This window comes from Bufo gargarizans, chromosome 11 (assembly GCF_014858855.1).
Source record: "Bufo gargarizans isolate SCDJY-AF-19 chromosome 11, ASM1485885v1, whole genome shotgun sequence".
In the NCBI taxonomy this organism is placed as follows: domain Eukaryota; kingdom Metazoa; phylum Chordata; class Amphibia; order Anura; family Bufonidae; genus Bufo; species Bufo gargarizans.
Genome location: NC_058090.1, coordinates 18582162 through 18602388, shown reverse-complemented (window position 1 = coordinate 18602388; position 20227 = coordinate 18582162). Strand labels below are relative to the sequence as shown.

Genomic DNA, 20227 nt, shown 5'->3' with positions numbered 1-20227 from the left:
TGACTGATCCCTGCGGAAGGAGCCCCTCTGTATAGATTGGGTCAATCTCCTGCTCAATGGTGATGAGACCGTCTGTCACCCGCTCTCATCGGTCAGTCTGTCACCCGCTCTCATTGGTCCCGACGGCCTCGGTCAAGTCTGTCACGTGGACTCATGTCTGGACATTGTCACCCGATAATCACCTTACAGCCAGGCCACACGTGTTCCCCTGTACTTCATGGCCGATGGAGGGACATGAATATACATTATTAAAGGGGAAGCCATATAGATAATGAATCTGCAATGTACACCTGGCATGGCCACTGAAGGGTTAACCTCCACATATAGCAGCCCTGCCAGCCTCTGCTGTGACTAATCCCACAAGTCGGATCTTGAGCCAGATCTTCATTTGTTATCTTGTGCTTGTTTAGCTCCAGGGAACTCCCAGTTAATGCCAGGCGCTGCCAACTGTAGTGATGGGCAGCCGTTCAAGTCCTGTCTCGGGATCCAGATTATCCGGGCTCCAGACTCCCCCGTTCTATAAATCATAGCTCTAAGGTGTTACTGAGACCAGCAGGATGTAACCGAGAACCTGGCAGAGGCGTGACCTGCCCTGGAACCGGGGAGCACTGTCTGTGCTCCGCAGCACTCCTGTCTGAGCGCTGCTCATCCTGAGCCACCTGTTTCATGCACAGTAAGAGAGGAGCCGGGTGGGCTATGGAACGGCATAACTATGCATTTATTTATGTCCGTTCAGAGCCTGCAGAAAGATGGATGACGGCTCCCATAAAGAGCATGGTTGTGGCCTGTAGAGACAGATTATTAGAAGACTGGGAGAATTTGGGGGTTTGTTACCGCTGGACACTGGGAAGCTGGGTGTCTGCCACCATAGGACAGCATGTCTCTCGGCTTTAAAGAATCTGCTGGTGGAGGACGTCTTGGGGGCAGAAAAGATTCTGGTGGGCTCCATCCTCGTCCTGGCAGCTGGACGCCCCTGGATGAGGTGGTGACGACAGGAGCCGCAGCGACTCTGTGACACTCGGTGTCTGTGATGAGATTTCAGTCTCCGGAGGTAGAAACGTATTTACTGCAGGAGAATAAAGGTGTAAGAATGATTTACTGCTCCCCGGAGGGATGTTACAGCGGGAACGGAATCAATCAGGAGCCCTTAGGAAAGTCAAATAAAGGGTTTTACACGCCAGCAGAATACAAACCAGAGACGGCGGCCGTGTCTCCCTGTGGTAGTCATCGCCTCTTCCGTGATTCTGCTCCGACATCACCGGTCTGCCATGGGGCGGTCATCGGTGTAACATGGCCCGGACCGGACGGTTTACTGCGGTCATCGGTGTAGCATGGCCCGGACTGGACAGGTCACAGCGGTCATCGGTGTAGCATGGTCCTGACTGGACAGGTCACAGCGGTCATCGGTGTAACATGGTCCGGACTGGACAGGTCACAGCGGTCATCGGTGTAACATGGCCCGGACTGGACAGGTCACAGCGGTCATCGGTGTAGCATGGTCCGGACTGGACAGGTCACAGCGGTCATCGGTGTAACATGGTCCGGACTGGACAGGTCACAGCGGTCATCGGTGTAGCATGGTCCGGACTGGACAGGTCACAGCGGTCATCGGTATAACATGGCCCGGACTGGACGGTTTACTGCGGTCATCGGTGTAGCATGGCCCTGACTGGACAGGTCACTGTGGTCATCGGTGTAACATGGCCCGGACTGGACAGGTCACAGCGGTCATCGGTGTAACATGGCCCTGACTGGACAGGTCACAGCGGTCATCGGTATAACATGGCCCGGACTGGACGGTTTACTGCGGTCATCGGTGTAACATGGTCCGGACTGGACAGGTCACAGCGGTCATCGGTATAACATGGCCCGGACTGGACGGTTTACTGCGGTCATCGGTGTAACATGGTCCGTCCTGGACAGGTCACAGCGGTCATCGGTGTAACATGGCCCGGACTGGACGGTTTACTGCGGTCATCGGTGTAACATGGTCCGTCCTGGACAGGTCACAGCGGTCATCGGTGTAACATGGTCCGGACTGGACAGGTCACTGAGGTCATCGGTGTAGCATGGCCCGGACTGGACAGGTCACAGCGGTCATCGGTGTAGCATGGCCCGGACTGGACAGGTCACAGCGGTCATCGGTGTAGCATGGCCCTGACTGGACAGGTCACAGCGGTCATCGGTGTAACATGGTCCGGACTGGACAGGTCACTGAGGTCATCGGTGTAACATGGCCCGGACTGGACAGGTCACAGCGGTCATCGGTGTAGCATGGCCCGGACTGGACAGGTCACAGCGGTCATCGGTGTAACATGGCCCGGACTGGACGGTTTACTGCGGTCATCGGTGTAACATGGCCCGGACTGGACGGTTTACTGCGGTCATCGGTGTAACATGGTCCGGACTGGACGGTTTACTGCGGTCATCGGTGTAACATGGTCCGGACTGGACAGGTCACAGCGGTCATCGGTGTAACATGGTCCGGACTGGACAGGTCACAGAGGTCATCGGTGTAACATGGCCCGGACTGGACGGGTCACAGCGGTCATCGGTGTAACATGGTCCGGACTGGACAGGTCACTGCGGTCATCGGTGTAACATGGTCCGGACTGGACAGGTCACAGCGGTCATCGGTGTAACATGGTCCGGACTGGACAGGTCACAGCGGTCATCGGTGTAACATGGTCCGGACTGGACAGGTCACAGCGGTCATCGGTGTAACATGGTCCGGACTGGACAGGTCACAGCGGTCATCGGTGTAGCATGGCCCGGACCGGACGGTTTACTGCGGTCATCGGTGTAACATGGTCCGGACTGGACGGTTTACTGCGGTCATCGGTGTAACATGGTCCGGACTGGACAGGTCACAGCGGTCATCGGTGTAACATGGTCCGGACTGGACAGGTCACAGAGGTCATCGGTGTAACATGGCCCGGACTGGACGGGTCACAGCGGTCATCGGTGTAACATGGTCCGGACTGGACAGGTCACAGCGGTCATCGGTGTAACATGGTCCGGACTGGACAGGTCACAGCGGTCATCGGTGTAACATGGTCCGGACTGGACAGGTCACAGCGGTCATCGGTGTAACATGGTCCGGACTGGACAGGTCACAGCGGTCATCGGTGTAACATGGCCCGGACTGGACGGTTTACTGCGGTCATCGGTGTAACATGGCCCGGACTGGACGGTTTACTGCGGTCATCGGTGTAACATGGTCCGGACTGGACGGTTTACTGCGGTCATCGGTGTAACATGGTCCGGACTGGACAGGTCACAGCGGTCATCGGTGTAACATGGCCCGGACTGGACGGGTCACAGCGGTCATCGGTGTAACATGGTCCGGACTGGACAGGTCACAGCGGTCATCGGTGTAACATGGTCCGGACTGGACAGGTCACAGCGGTCATCGGTGTAACATGGCCCGGACTGGACAGGTCACAGCGGTCATCGGTGTAGCATGGTCCGGACTGGACAGGTCACAGCGGTCATCGGTGTAACATGGTCCGGACTGGACAGGTCACAGCGGTCATCGGTGTAGCATGGTCCGGACTGGACAGGTCACAGCGGTCATCGGTATAACATGGCCCGGACTGGACGGTTTACTGCGGTCATCGGTGTAGCATGGCCCTGACTGGACAGGTCACTGTGGTCATCGGTGTAACATGGCCCGGACTGGACAGGTCACAGCGGTCATCGGTGTAACATGGCCCTGACTGGACAGGTCACAGCGGTCATCGGTATAACATGGCCCGGACTGGACGGTTTACTGCGGTCATCGGTGTAACATGGTCCGGACTGGACAGGTCACAGCGGTCATCGGTATAACATGGCCCGGACTGGACGGTTTACTGCGGTCATCGGTGTAACATGGTCCGTCCTGGACAGGTCACAGCGGTCATCGGTGTAACATGGCCCGGACTGGACGGTTTACTGCGGTCATCGGTGTAACATGGTCCGTCCTGGACAGGTCACAGCGGTCATCGGTGTAACATGGTCCGGACTGGACAGGTCACTGAGGTCATCGGTGTAGCATGGCCCGGACTGGACAGGTCACAGCGGTCATCGGTGTAGCATGGCCCGGACTGGACAGGTCACAGCGGTCATCGGTGTAGCATGGCCCTGACTGGACAGGTCACAGCGGTCATCGGTGTAACATGGTCCGGACTGGACAGGTCACTGAGGTCATCGGTGTAACATGGCCCGGACTGGACAGGTCACAGCGGTCATCGGTGTAGCATGGCCCGGACTGGACAGGTCACAGCGGTCATCGGTGTAACATGGCCCGGACTGGACGGTTTACTGCGGTCATCGGTGTAACATGGCCCGGACTGGACGGTTTACTGCGGTCATCGGTGTAACATGGTCCGGACTGGACGGTTTACTGCGGTCATCGGTGTAACATGGTCCGGACTGGACAGGTCACAGCGGTCATCGGTGTAACATGGTCCGGACTGGACAGGTCACAGAGGTCATCGGTGTAACATGGCCCGGACTGGACGGGTCACAGCGGTCATCGGTGTAACATGGTCCGGACTGGACAGGTCACTGCGGTCATCGGTGTAACATGGTCCGGACTGGACAGGTCACAGCGGTCATCGGTGTAACATGGTCCGGACTGGACAGGTCACAGCGGTCATCGGTGTAACATGGTCCGGACTGGACAGGTCACAGCGGTCATCGGTGTAACATGGTCCGGACTGGACAGGTCACAGCGGTCATCGGTGTAGCATGGCCCGGACCGGACGGTTTACTGCGGTCATCGGTGTAACATGGTCCGGACTGGACGGTTTACTGCGGTCATCGGTGTAACATGGTCCGGACTGGACAGGTCACAGCGGTCATCGGTGTAACATGGTCCGGACTGGACAGGTCACAGAGGTCATCGGTGTAACATGGCCCGGACTGGACGGGTCACAGCGGTCATCGGTGTAACATGGTCCGGACTGGACAGGTCACAGCGGTCATCGGTGTAACATGGTCCGGACTGGACAGGTCACAGCGGTCATCGGTGTAACATGGTCCGGACTGGACAGGTCACAGCGGTCATCGGTGTAACATGGTCCGGACTGGACAGGTCACAGCGGTCATCGGTGTAACATGGCCCGGACTGGACGGTTTACTGCGGTCATCGGTGTAACATGGCCCGGACTGGACGGTTTACTGCGGTCATCGGTGTAACATGGTCCGGACTGGACGGTTTACTGCGGTCATCGGTGTAACATGGTCCGGACTGGACAGGTCACAGCGGTCATCGGTGTAACATGGCCCGGACTGGACGGGTCACAGCGGTCATCGGTGTAACATGGTCCGGACTGGACAGGTCACAGCGGTCATCGGTGTAACATGGTCCGGACTGGACAGGTCACAGCGGTCATCGGTGTAACATGGTCCGGACTGGACAGGTCACAGCGGTCATCGGTGTAACATGGTCCGGACTGGACAGGTCACAGCGGTCATCGGTGTAACATGGCCCGGACCGGACGGTTTACTGCGGTCAGCGCTGAGCACAGATTCCCTGCGTTCGTCCGAGTTGCGTGATCAGTTCTGCCCGGTTTCACCTTCCTCCTTTTCCATGAACTTTACGGTGATGAGCAGCGCTTACATTTCCTTCAGGTGAAATCCGTGTGTTGCGAACATTGTGTGCCAAACCCCTGTAATGCTATTGTGCAAATATTGGATGTTCTCCAGCTGACACGGCCCCGGTGTACCTGCCTGATGGAGGGACGGGCGCCGCTCCTTGTTCTGTACTGAATCAATGTCCTCAGTTCTGGGGGAAGGAGAGAACATGGCTCCATGTCTGATGGTTATCGGCCTCCTGACTCATGGCTCCTCTCCAGGGTGGATATTTTATTCCCTAGGGCTGTAGGACATGAGCGTATGATTTCTGACGTCACCATCCTTCTCCAGACACTCTATGTACGGAGGATGCAGGCTGTTCGGGAGTTGGCTTTGGAATATACAGAGTTTTGTTTTGTGATTGTAGCTGCTTTGTTTCACCATCTTCCATGAATGTTGATGTCTTGGAGACCACAGCAATTTCTTTTTAGATCTAGTCCATTACTCCAATAATCAGCCCTTATTAATGCAGGGCCACTGGTGAAATAATCCTCTGAACCACACAGGTAGCAGACTTGTGCCCACGTGGTGCCCTGACACTGTGTCCACGAAGAAGTGAGGAGCAAAGAGCAGATAAAGCAAAGTCAGCGATCGGCACTAGAGAATGGGCCGGATTGGTGGCCTCTTGGGATCCCTGTTGGGTGTGGGGTTGTCATATTTTTGTGATGCTTGTCCTGCCTTAGAGGCTGAATGTCCCTGTATTCTAGAAGTGACTGCGGCACTGCAGTCCTATGGCTGAACGTGTGATGTTATCTGAGCTCTTGGGCTGGTGTAAGTCCAGTACCGCTGTGGCCGTGGCTTGTGTCTTTTGTTTTGTCACGGTAAAATTGTGACCTTTTTTTATCCCTAATTTGCGTGCTGGGAAGAGATGCTATAAATAGGAGTGATGGGCGGCCGGCGCGGTGAAGGAGACTTGACACGTGCAGCTTTACGAGCTCCTGACCTGCAGTTCTCTGTGTGGCTGATGAGTCAGTCCTCATCCCTGGACTGGTGCCACCTTCTCTTCTTATGGGCTCTGCTGTGACTGGTACAGAATTCAGTAGCGAGACATGAAGAGATTAAACCGGTGGCCCAGTTGCTCCCGGTACGGCCGCTCTGGACCTGATGTCTTCCCGCACCATGTGGCGGTAGTGAGTGTCACTTGGCAGGAACCTGCTGTTATTTCATGGTGTCGGGAAATATCCGCTGGATTTCAGGTCTGATTTGTCTCTCTCCGTGCTGAGTAGACAGAACTTTTAGAAAGCGCTTTCTTTCTGTTATTTTCTGTCTCTTACTCTAATATCTGATGTGTCAGTGTGACCTGAGAAGCCACCGCCGCTGCTCTGTGCAGTTTGATGGTTTCCTGTCGGACATGTTGTGCCGTGATCCTGCGCGTGGGCTCTCGGGAGATGCAGATGTGACGGTCCTGAGAAATGTGCATTTTTGCTTTGGAAAGTGGTGTTCTTACAACTGTTCATAAATGTAGTCTCCTGTTTCCAATTCTTCTCCACTTTCAACATCTCTGCTTGCTGTCGGTGAATGGGGATGTTCTTGTTTCCAGGTAGGAGATTGAGTTGTGCTTCTGTTTTTAGTTCACGAGAGACTGGATACGTCGGGTGTTAGCAGGACTATCTCTGTACAGCTCGTCAACTTTCCACTCAGTTCCTATTCACTGGCAGCAAGCAGAGACTTTGAAACAGGTGATCATCTGAAACACACAAGGGGGAATTTATCGCTGCATGTATGCAATGTTTTGTGACGTATATCAAAAAGTTTAGCTTTTTTCACCGCTTTCAGCACTTAAAAAACTGTTCTAATGAATGGCTCACATCGACTCCAGGACATGGCTACCATAGACTGAATGGACGCCATCTTGTCCTGCACTGTCTTCGGTTTATGGCCTCTGTGCCCTCAAAGTGGCTTGTGAATATAATCCCGAGCGGGCAGGGTGTAATATGCACTTGATGAAACACGACTATGACCCTGGAAAGTGCAGTGCCAAGACGATGTAGGACGTGTAGCGCGAGGGGCAGGTAATGGGGTAACATAGTTCAAGTAATATCTGTGCATTGTGCCACCAAGAACATGGCAGCGGGCAAGGTCCTCCACCGCTCCCAGTCTTATAATGGCCTCTCCACTTGGCATGCACATAGTGTGCCCACCGAGAAGAACAACCACGGCCTCCTATGGAATAAATCATGGCGCACAAAGGGCAATTTAATGGTTGCAAGGGCAATAAATAATGGCCCCACAAAAACTGACCTTTCCAACCCAAACACATTAATTCCGTCCCAGTGGCCTCAGTGGGCAGATATTGTGCTGACAATACAACCATTTGGATTCTTTTTAGTGTGAATTTGGGGTCTGTGCAGGGAGGTGAGCGCTGGCAAAGATGCCAAAACCAAACAGAAGCCGCGCTTTGCTTTAATTTCCTGCTACTCTCTCACCACCTGTATAAACTTTCCCGCGGTTAATCCAAAAGATTTCCAACGTTCCCCTTGAAGTTCAGCTTCCTCCATCTGAAGGGGCCTCGGCAGCAAAGGCAGGATTTACATTTCCTTGGCTGCCAGCGGGAACAGAGCCGTGTGAGAATGATATTGGAGCGCGGTCACATGTGGAAAAAGTAGTCGGATTCCCAGACAGAGGGAGCGTCTCCACCTCGCAGCCTTCTACAGGGCGCTATGGCTGCCGGCCTGAGAGATCTGGACCGGTCCATAATCTACAGGTCATTATTATAAAAGACTCGTAGCCACGTTCTCCACCATTACAGACACTTCTGATCCTGTACGTCCTCCACTCTCTTCTACCAAACCCTTCCCGAATTCTTCTGCCACACTGTAACGACACGGCACCGGCGAGCACTTGCAGAACTCCTGGGTAAATCTTCTGCACCATTAGTTTTGTAGCATCAACCATATTCACACTGGAGAAGCCTCATGGCTTCAGAATCAAATAAGGTTTCCCGAAGAGGGGCACACCCGTCCGCCATAAGGGCCACTGGTGTCTGTCAGCGGTTGGCATACATTAAGCGGCAAGTGAACAGTCAGTTCTTGGAGTCAAAAGTGAGCACAAGGATCTGGAGACTGATGGGGGCTGAATACCGCGTCAGAACATCTCCTCCTAAATAACGGCTCTTGGGAGTTGTTCCTGGTGTCCTAGTCCAAGGAATAACGAGGAGAGGTGTGTGGGGTGAGGGCGCGCCCATCTGCTCCAACTCCATGTAAAAGCTACTTACATTACAGCTGTCTATGACGGAAAAGTGTCAGAACGCACGGCGGTGCGTACCCACAGAGCGGTCGGGTTACCCATGGTGACCCCTGTCCTCCCCAAGAGATTGGTACCAGCTGTCAGCACCTTGTTGGCTTGTATGTACTGACTGGACCGGTTCTGACTGTACAGTGTGCCCCTCGATGCAGATTAATGAGTAATTTGGGATCTATGACCCCCCACCCTCTTAGCACCCCGAGTACCAGACTGCTCGTACAGATAAAGCCTGCGCCGGCCTTCGCACTAATGTCGTGTAGCTCCTCGTTTTGTCTGGTTGATTGGTTGTATGGTGATGGTCGGAACGTCTTTCCTGCCACAAGTAAAGGGCTCTTCGCTCTCCTGCTCGCGGCCTTCCTCGCAGATAAGCCTCCCAGTGCCCGTATCTTGCTGGGACACTTGTGCCGGGCCTTGCAGTTTGTGGGCTTATTATTTCCCTGACAGCCGTTCCATATCTCGCCGCTTCCTGCGCTGCCGGCAGAAGCTGCTCAAACTCATTTTACTGGAGCCAATTTAATGCAGATAAATCTCAGGGAACAGCAGAATAGGAAGGAGAACGTCCCCGATTAGGTCTGGACGGGGAAATCGCAGCAGGAACCGCGGCGGACCGGGGGGGGGGGGGGAACGACACATGGAGCTTTGTTGTTTGACTTAAACCTGCAAGGAAACGAATCTGTAAATTCTTCTCAATGCTCCTTCCACCCTGTGCCGCCTGCAGCATATTGCACATTAATGGGAGCCAGCTTCAGGGGCGTTCCTCCAGAGCCCCCGTCAGGTGAGGGGCCACATTTATTATGTCCAGACTTCTTGACATAGAAGCAAGAGCTCACAGTCTATAAGGTGAGGCGGGGGCTGTACGTACACAATCGGAGCCCCCCTACAAACATTACTTGGCAAATAGCGCGAGGCTTATTACAATTTGCAGATCTGCTGAGCACTCAACACAACTTTCACGTACGGTACGTCTGCCAAAACGTTATGTCCAGCCGAATCCTGGCACTAATGCCTGGTCCTTGCCGGGTTAGGCCTCTTGCACACAATCTTATGGCTTTTTCAGTATTGACCGGTCTGCAAAAAATACGGATGACGTCCACGTGCATTCAGTTTTTTGCGCAACGAAACAGCTGGCCCCTGATAGAACAGTCCTATCCTTGTCCGTTATGGGGACAATACTAGGACATGTTCTATCTTTGAGCGGAAAATCAGAAACCGAAATGCATTTGGAGGGCATTCAGTTTTTTGTGTGGACCCATTGAAATGAATGGTTCCGTATACGAAACGCTTAAAATGGAACATACATGTAAAAAAAACAAAAAACATTTTGGGTCACTAAGGGGTTAAAACGCCAATAAATAGGTGGTGTGAAGTTAACGTAGACAATGTAAAGAGGCTCCAGATTTATCCTCCAGGATCCGTGGTCAGGATATTCCGAATCTCACTGAGGGGCCCTGTGATATCTGCGTGCGCCCCCGGCCTGTTTACTGCCATCAAAGCCTCAGCCTTTACGTGGCCGACTCGTCCCACTGCTGAGCGTGGCCTGCGGACGATGGGACACGAATCCAGCAAACTTAATTGCCTGGAAACGACTCCACAGAAAATGGCTGAGCTTAATCCAAACCAATCTGGGGGCGTCCGTCACCTGCTACTCTGACGCCAGCAAATCGACCCACAACAGTTCCCCTCAGCCATTGGTGGGCGGCCGACGAGCGCCAGCCTCTACTCTGCCACCAGGTTCTGACCTCAGCAGCAGATCCTGACCCTTCCAAAGCTCAATGTATAATACAACGACCCCCAACATCCTCTGCCTGCTCCTATGATAATGCCCCTGTCTAATCAGCCCAGGGGCAGGAAGGTGTGTGAATAATTAGCCTCCAACCATTCCTCTGCCATCTTCTAGATCAGCCATGCTCAACCTGCGGCCCTCCAGCTGTTGTAAAACTACAACTCCCACCATGCCCTGCGGATAGCAGTAGGCTGTCCATGAATGCTGGGAGTTGTAGTTTTGCAACAGCTAGAGGAAAACAGGTTGGGCATCTCTATTCTAGATGATCCCTGGACAGGTGAAGAAGTCCATGATGTCCTCCCTTCTAGGTCACAGTCCAAGGGTCCTGTCCCCGGGCAGCCTGCACAATGCTCATTTCTTGAAGCTCCCAGCAACACCCACAGGTTTCCAGCCCCTTCCCCTGGATGTTTGTAGGATACCTGACCCCTGTAGATGGCTTGGTAGGTCTATGGCTGAGAAGAGGAAGATGGAGGTGATGCGCTGGCACATGGACAGCTGCAGCCTCCGACCATTACACGGTGGTTGTGGCCCTAAGCCCGGTCCCTGTGAGCCTCGTTATGAGGCGTCATCTAATGTCAAAGGTTTAGTTTTGAGGACCGGCAGTATTTGGCCAGAATTGTGTCCATAGATAGATGTAGCAGAGCTGTGCTGCGCTGACTATGCTGTGTTGTTTTACAGAGTTGCTGGACAAGACCCACAGACGAGACGAGGAGATGTGGATGCTGCAGGTGAGTGATGGCCACGTACCTCTGTATGACGCCAGCGCTGTCGACGTCTTCACTCGGGATAACTCTCAAACAGCTGAGGGTTTGTTACAATGTGTCAGTGCATTCTCCACTAGAGGCATCTAGGATAATGCCTTCAGTCTAAGCTGAGCTTAGCTGAGACGATTTCCTTCACTCTAAGAAGTTCTCAGCTTTGCCAGGACTAGGACAGGATGGGTTTTTAGTCTTGTGATGCGACTGACAGCAAGCAGAGATCTTGAGCATAGTGGAGAATTGAAAACGAAGATATGAAACTGTTGCAGTGTTGGAGCGTCATTTACAGGGTGCTGGACTCCAGCTCTGAATAGCAATTTTAACTTAAAGGGAACCTGTCACCGGTATTTTGAGTATAGAGCTGAGGACATGGGCTGCTAGATGGCCGCTAGCACATCCGCAATACCCAGTCCCCATAGCTCTGTGTGCTTTTATTGTGTAAGAAAAAAATGATTTGATACATATGCAAATTAACCTGAAAGAGTCCTGTCCCTGACTCCTCTCACACACAGGACTCCTCTCAGGGTAAGAGCTATGGGGACTGGGTATTGTGGTTGTGCTGGCGGCCATCGAGCAGCCCATGTCCTCAGCTCTATACACACAATCCCGGTGACAGGTTCCCTTTAATTCAGATGAGATACATGGGAGATTTTGGAAGCATTGCCTTCGCTCAGCCTTCATGGTCCTCCTGACCTGCAGACTCGGTGCCTTATTGCTTCCTGATACAATGACGTCCAGCCCCAAGATGATCTGTTTGCCCTGCAGCTCATTGCACCCTCTGGGCTGACTGCGCCCCTCATAGGCTGTGTCTGTTGAGGAGGGGTGTACGAAATCCTTGTCTAATGTGAGACTGATAAAGGTAGCTGATTGTACCACAAGCGTTAAAGGGAATGTGTCATCAGAAAATGACTACTGGTTAAAGCAGCTTTTTATGTGAAAGGGGTTATGCCATGAATACTGTAAAAAGTATAACGTAGATCAAACATCATATTATATGTGACACTGGACCCCGCATGGATCCGGAGTTGCTCTGTTAGATTTATATCAAGCTGACAGTTCAGGGGGCGTGTCCTTACTGCTGCAGCTCAAGGGGGGGGGGGGGGGGCGTGTCCTTACTGCTGCAGCTCAAGGGGGGGGGCGTGTCCTTACTGCTGCAGCTCATAGAAGCCTGGAATGTGTCGGCAGATAAGACCCATGTGGCCCATCTAGTCTGCCCAATATACTGAATACTATGGATAGCCCCGGCCCTATCTTATATGGAGGATGGCCTTATGCCTATCCCATGCATGCTTAACCTCCTCCACTGTATTTGCAGCTGCCACTTCTGCAGGAAGGCTATTCCCTGCATCCACTACTCTCTCAGTAAAGGAATACTTCCTGATATTACTGTTAACCCTTTGCCCCTCTAATGTAACACGATGTCCTCTTGTAGCAGTTTTTCTTCTTGTAAATCTTCTCTCCTCTTTTCCCTTGTTGATTCCCTTTATGTATTTAGCAGTTTCTCTCATCTCCCCTCTGTCTCGTCTTTCTTCCAAGCTCTACATGTTAAGGGCCTTTCATCTTTCCTGGTAAGTTTTATCCTGCAATCCATGGACCAGTTTAGTAGCTCTTCTCTGAACCCTCTCCAGAGTATCTATATCCTTCTGGAGATATGGTCTCCAGTACTGAGCACAATACTCCAGATGAGGTCTCACTAGTGCTCTGTAGAGCGGCATGAGCGCCCCCCCCTGTCTACTGGTAATGCCTCTCCCTATACACCCAGCATTCTGCTAGCATCTCCTGCTGCTCTATGACATGGTCTGCCTACCTTTAAGTCTTCTGAAATAATGGCCCCTAAACCCCTTTCCTCAGACACTGAGGTTAGGACTGTATCACTGGTTGTATATTCTGCTCTTGGGTTTTTACGCCCCAGGTGCATTATCTCGCACTTATTACATTTTAGTTGCCAGATTTTTGACCATTCCTCTAGTTTTCCTAAGTCCTTTTCCATTTGGTGAATCCCTCCAGGAACATCAACCCTGTTACAAATCTTTGTGTCATCAGCAAAAAGACCCACCTTACCATCGAGGCCTTCTGCAACGTCGCTGATAAAGATATTACACAACATGGGTCCCAGAACAGATCCCTGAGGTCCCCACTGGTAACAAGACCTTGGTCTGAATATACTCCATTGACTCCAACCCTCTGTTGTCTGTCCCTCAGCCACTGCCTAATCCATTCAACAATATGGGAGTCCAAGCCCAATGACTGCACTTTATTGATAAGCCTTCTATGTGGGACAGTATCAAAAGCCTTACTGAAGTCCAGATAAGCGATGTCTACTGCACCTCCGCCATCTATTGTTTTAGTCACCCAATCAAAAAAATCAATAAGATTAGTTTGACATGATCTCCCTGAAGTAAACCCATGCGGGCGTGTCCTTACTGCTGCAGCTCAGGGGGCGTGCCCTTACCGCTGCAGCTCAGGGGGAGTGTCCATACTGCTGCAGCTCAGGGGGCGTGTCCATACTCTCCCTATCACAGCTCAGGAGGCAGTTGAAGGATGAAACTGAGCACGTGCGGCCATCTCAGTGAGCGGGACAAAGCAATAAGAAAATAAGCGGTTCTATACAAATACATTTTATTGAATAACTCAGTGGCCATACAAAATGTTTAATTATATGCAATTAAAAAAGTGTTCAGATCCAGGTGCTGGTTTGAAAACTGTAGAATATTTTTCGTGGGACAATCCCTTTTAGGTGTGTGTCTATGTGTATCCTAGATTTTTTTTGTTTTTAATATTCTGTCTCACTCTATTTAGAAAAGCCCCCTGACATCCTGCAGTTTCCCCACTGACCACTAGGCCTAAACTACGTGAAGACTTCCTGTCTTTTGAGAGCAGCCCATGGGCCCCAGACACCGTAGTCTGAGGAGATCCCATTGACTTCTATGGGAGAGTCTTTTAGGCCTGATCTGTGACCTATGCAGAGGTTGCAGATAAGCTGTGACATCACCTCCTTTGCATCTCCATATTTTGGCCATGGAAGCTTTTTTTTTTTTTATATATTTCCGTCTGTGTGAGGCCTCATTTTTTGCGGTGCGATCTGTACTTTTTATTGATACCATTTTTGGGTGGGTGTGACTTAATTTTTCACTGTATGGGATAAATAGGTTTATTTCAATAGTGCGGGTGTTTTGGGACCTGGCGACAACTGTGTTCTTTATTTTTATTATGGTGAAGATTTCACTTTTTATGTTTTTTAAAAAAAAATATTTTTTAAAACTCTTAACCTTCACCTTAAGGAACTTGAATATGCAATCTTAAGATCGCTTCACCCTCACACTGCAATGAATTGTAGCTCTGGAGAGAGCCAGGCTATTACTGAGAATGAATGGGTTCCCTGATCTCCGCACGGGGAAGCCGTTTTGGCTCAAAGCCGCCTCAGATGCCGCGGTCAGTTGTGTTATCGCAGACATTAGCTCCAGGAGTCCGCTGTTTAAAACGGCAGGAACTTGGCAGCTATGGCTCCCGCCTCGATCGCGGGCTTAATTTTTTATATTATTTTTTTTTTAAACCCCTTACGTCCACCATACATGTACAGCGGCAGTCCTGAAGGGGTTAAATATAGATAGTGACATGGAAAATGTAAAGAATCACCAAAAATTCTTAAATATGTTTGACATGAAAAACTGATTTGAACAATGGGTCATCTTCTATTGACACATTCCCTTTAAGTAAAAGCAGTGATGAGATGGGTGACGGATGGCGGGGTGACATTTCCTAATACATTTTTATTTCCCCCCCCCAGGATCGGGTTGTGGATCTGGAGCGGGTGAGTTGTATGAAAATCCTCTGAAATGTCTCAAAATATTTGATGCTGGGAAATGCAATGTTGAAGAGCAGTTAGAACAGACACCACATGCTGTATTATCATCCCCGCATATGGTGGCATTCTGTATATTCTGCATTATCATCCCTGCATATGGCGGCATTCTGCATGATCATCCCAGTAGATTACGGCATTCTGTATATTCTGCATCATCATCCCTGTGGATGGCGGCATTCTGTATATTCTGCATCATCATCCCTGTGGATGGCGGCATTCTGTATATTCTGCATTATCATCCCTGTGGATGGCGGCATTCTGTATATTCTGCATTATCATCCCCGTGGATGGCGGCATTCTGTATATTCTGCATTATCATCCCTGTGGATGGCGGCATTCTGTATATTCTGCATCATCATCCCTGTGGATGGCGGCATTCTGTATATTCTGCGTGATCATCCCCGCGGATGGCGGCATTCTGTATATTCTGCATTATCATCTTGCAGATGGCGGCATTCTGTATATTCTGCATTATCATCTTGCAGATGGCGGCATTCTGTATTATTTCTTAGGTCATGCAAGTAGTGGATTCCAATAAAGTGTCACACAAGACGCGCCTTCACCATAGTGGAGCCCAAGCTCCTTGTGATATTTTTGGCGTCTTTCTTGATTAGTCGGCCAGCATTACTGGGTCAGTGATCATCCCTTATTCTTGTCTTTATTACCTTTTTCCTGCAGTTTTGAGGTCTCGTCTTTCTGTCGGCTTCCCCCCGGTGATTTGCTATCAGATATTCTTCAATTTGACTAATGTACAAACCTGCATTAATGGATGTAAATGTCAGGAGGAGGAGGCCAGGCCGTTCTCCGGGATTACACATCTGCGCGGTCCACGGCGCCCTGTGCCGGCTTCAGGCTCCATGTAACTTCTTTACTCCAGGAAAAATCTGCTAATCCAGAATATTTGATAGTCCAGCACTTGTCAGGTCCCAGTCACTGGTACAGACTTGTGCTTTTTGTTTTTACGGCTCTTTAGAATAGCGTAACCTCATTGATTAGTGATTACTCGGCACAGATTTGAGGCCTTATTCAGATTTAACAAGACAAAACGGTTTGTACATGTGAGAAAGATGAAAGCTGAAGGTGTAACCCGTCTGGTGAGCTTCTGCCAGTCCTGGTGCCCACATTCCTGTGAGACCCAGCACACATTGCCATCTGTGCCAGTTACTGTGATCGCACCGCAATTATATGTTAGTGGCGTGAATTCATTTCCATAGAAATAAGATTCGTTCATATTTTCACAATCTGCTTGTGTTCATGGGACGCGTCCTATTCGGCACTAGTACTTTATATCTGATGTTCTGGAAGCTGAGGACACGTTATGGGTCGTGCAGACCTCGGGCATGGTTCGTCCTTTGACAGTATGGTCAGATCTCGCACCGTTGAGGGGTCTGAGCCTCCAGAGCTACACTTTGCAGGGGCTGCATACTGCGGACGGAGCATTGCTGAGAATACTGTCTGACCGCGCCACAACTGAGGGCGCCTTCACACCAGCCAGATTTTATAGCGGAAAATTCCATGTCTAAAAATCTGTTCCATTCATTTGAATGGGGAGCAAGCGCATGGGTTTCTGCAATTGCAGCGTGTGAAGGCGCTCTAATTTGAGTAGGTTCCTCTCTGGAGCCCATGTTCCACCGGTTGCATCTCCAGATCTACCTCTTCCTATAACCTTCATTGTATAGTGTAGATGCTCTCGCTTGGGTGACCCTGCACAGCCAGCTACGTACATTCTGGACTGAGGCTTGGAGACCCCGGCTGGGAGGACGGTGGTGGCACCTGAGCACTTGTAATGGAATCTCATCCTTCTGGGTACAATTTCTTATTTCTTTGTTCCTGGTTTATTGGCAGACGGGAAGCAGCTGACAGATTAAGTGTTAAGTTACTTTGACACTTTGTAACTGAAGTAACAAACTGCTTGACAAAAATCTGCAGAAAGGACGGTGGTGGCGGCTGGGAATCATTAAAGCCTCCACGGTTACCGGTGACAGCCTGGTGATTGGATGCTTTATCTCCCATCTCCTCTCTAAGGATTGGACTTGTGGACACTGAAGAAGGCGTCTCATGGGTTCTGTTTCCATCTTATTCCTCCCTCTGACGCATCGTCGGCTCCCAAAGCTGTGGAGAACTTCCCAGCTGCCAGGATATGGAGAAGAGCGAGGTGATTGAGGAATGACTAGGTGAAGCTTCTTGGGTGTGAATGCTATTGACCCCAAGATTGGTGGTAGATCAGAGCTGTCGGATCCTGGTCCCCCCTGTATTTGTAGACAGAGGGTCACATAGATCTGTACATAAGTTTGGGAGATGATGAGCTTCGGTCTCCAAGATCACAGAATTTGGGAGAAATAATTGAATTGGGGGTATCTTAATTGCCAAGAAGGAACACGGCACTCTGCGTTGTGTAGGATCGCAATCCAACTTGTTTATGAAGAAGAATTCTGCAATCCAGTTAAGCTCCCCTTCGGCAAAATTCATTAAGCAAGCAATCCTAACAAAACAAAGAGAGAGTGCAACCTCTCCGGAGCTTTATCCAGCAAACGACTGCAGGGACTAAGGGGCAATGGAAACGGCAAGGCTCCATATGGTGCCACCTGCTTGGTGTGGGTTTGAGGCTACAGGAGACCCTGATGCAAATATACCCAATGGTATTAATCCTCATTTTAACCTTTCAATCCAGCAATGAAATCATAGCCCCCACACCTGAACCTTCCCAGAGCTGCTGATTTGTTTGCAGACTTCTCCTGCCCCCTAATTCTGAAGAGGGTACTGTCAGTGTCCTTGACTTAACCCTATGTTCCCCAGATATAATTGTGTGATATCTCTATATATGAAAGGTCCTGGAAGTGCTGTAGGGAAGCTTCCATTACAACAATGGATTGAGCATAGACTCCTGTGCAGCTTTACAGAGATGCAGGATTGTTTAGTTTTGTACGTCACCTGCTTTGTCTCATTGACGGATTGTTAGAACATTGACTGGACCCCTGGTGACGTTTGTCCAGAGTCTTTAGTTCTTCGGTCTTCTCCATATATGCAGTAGAGTGAAAAGAATTCCGGTACATAAAGCTCACATTTCATGATAAGTAGTTCTGTTTCGGTTTATCATTTTCAAGATCTCTGCTTAGTGTCAGTGAATGGAGGGTTTGTCACAGTACATCAGTCTGGACTATCCTCTCTGAGCTCTGATTGATGCTGGTGCCCACAGAGGGGTACCGTGTCCATTGGCGTGAGCAGCAGTGCCCCTGCCCACTCAGTATAACCTTGTGGGCAGCGGCACTGTACGTGTGCAATTAGCTTGTGCTGAGCAGGGTGCTTGCACAGGATTTCAGTGAGGGACTTAATGTAGAAAGCTGGAGGAGGTGAAGAGAACATGCCAAAGAGAGGAGCGGGGCTCCATGTAGGTGGGAAGGCCTGGGGGCCCCACCCTTGGGCTGTTTTCAGCTAATATGCACATGGCTCAAAAGTCATTTTACTGGAGCAATAAAAATGAACAAACGGACCCAAAAAGTATATCCGTGATATTGTGCTTGTCCCCTACAGGGCACCAGGAAGTCTTTAATGTGTCAAAATGTGGTGACAGACCCCATAAAGGCTAGGGACACCATTGGGGCAACTTTTCACACTATTGCATTCTACCCATTTTCGGTAAAAAAATATTTTTTTTTACATTGGTTCACATCTGCGGCAGGTAAATCCATCGTATCTGGGCTAGCCGGATCCCCATTCACTATAATGGGATCTAGCGGGTTTCCGGCGTAAATGCCAGCCTTCTGCTGCTAGAAGACCGCCACATGCAGCTGTGTTATTTGTGTGACAGAATGTGACATTTAGGCAGGAAACCATTACAGAGGATGTGGATCCGTAATGCTGGATACAGTAACTGCTGGAACAGACTGGATCGGATTTACCTGCTGCTGATGTCAACCTTCCCTTTCAGCTCCTTATAACTCAACTGAAAAAAATATTTTTAGCCGAAAAGGAGTAGAAGGCAATAGTAGGTGTCATGGATACAAACCCATGGTAATAGCGGTGGGGTATAATCCCACTTCACGGGACCCGTGCTGCTCGGCAGTGATTGGGATCTGTGTAGGGTCCTACCTTGCTGCAGCTTTTGAGACTATCCCGGAGTGATTATTTGTCACGGTTTGGACCTTTCTCGCTGTGGCTATAACTGTTCGGATAATAACGCTGTAAGTGGCAGAAGGCGGTGGATTATGATTGCTGTAATGTGGGTCACACGCCGAGGCTCCAGGACGCAGAGTAATGAGGCATTTGCACGTTCTTTCTCATTACAAGTCCCCTGTGCAGGAGTGGAGATGATGGACCATGGAGTGGCTGCTTCCACCGGCTCCATCCCCTACGCCCCACTTCATATACTCAACATAATGTGCGGTGAACAGTGTAAAGATGGCGATGAAAGCTTTACTGCCTCCTCTTGGTGCAGTCATCTCAAATGAGGATCTTCTATTTTATGCACTTCTATATCGCTGACATAATCCACAGCGCTGTACAGACATTCTCATCCCTTCTATATCACTGACATATTCCACAGCGCTGTCCAGACATTCTCATCACTTATATATCACTGACATATTCCGCAGCGCTGTACAGACATTCTCATCACTTCTATATCGCTGACATAATCCACAGCGCTGTACAGACATTCTCATCACTTCTATATCGCTGACATAATCCACAGCGCTGTACAGACATTCTCATCACTTCTATATCGCTGACATAATCCACAGCGCTGTACAGACATTCTCATCCCTTATATATCACTGACATAATCCACAGCGCTGTCCAGACATTCTCATCACTTATATATCACTGACATATTCCGCAGCGCTGTACAGACATTCTCATCACTTCTATATCGCTGACATAATCCGCAGCGCTGTACAGACATTCTCATCCCTTCTATATCACTGACATATTCCACAGCGCTGTCCAGACATTCTCATC

At 50.4% G+C, this 20227-nt stretch overlaps 1 protein-coding gene across 2 annotated transcripts in view; it reads left to right on the top strand.

Moving 5' to 3' along the window:
- CEP128 (centrosomal protein 128) overlaps positions 1–20227 on the top strand; it is a 112505-nt gene that overhangs the window by 57284 nt on the left and 34994 nt on the right. Inside the window, exons 20-21 of one of the 2 annotated variants that reach the window (XM_044271615.1) lie at positions 11327–11376; positions 15194–15217. In XM_044271615.1, the coding sequence (XP_044127550.1) occupies positions 11327–11376; positions 15194–15217 (74 nt within the window). The remainder of the gene's footprint in view (positions 1–11326; positions 11377–15193; positions 15218–20227) is intronic. The other variant, XM_044271616.1, reaches the window with a different exon arrangement.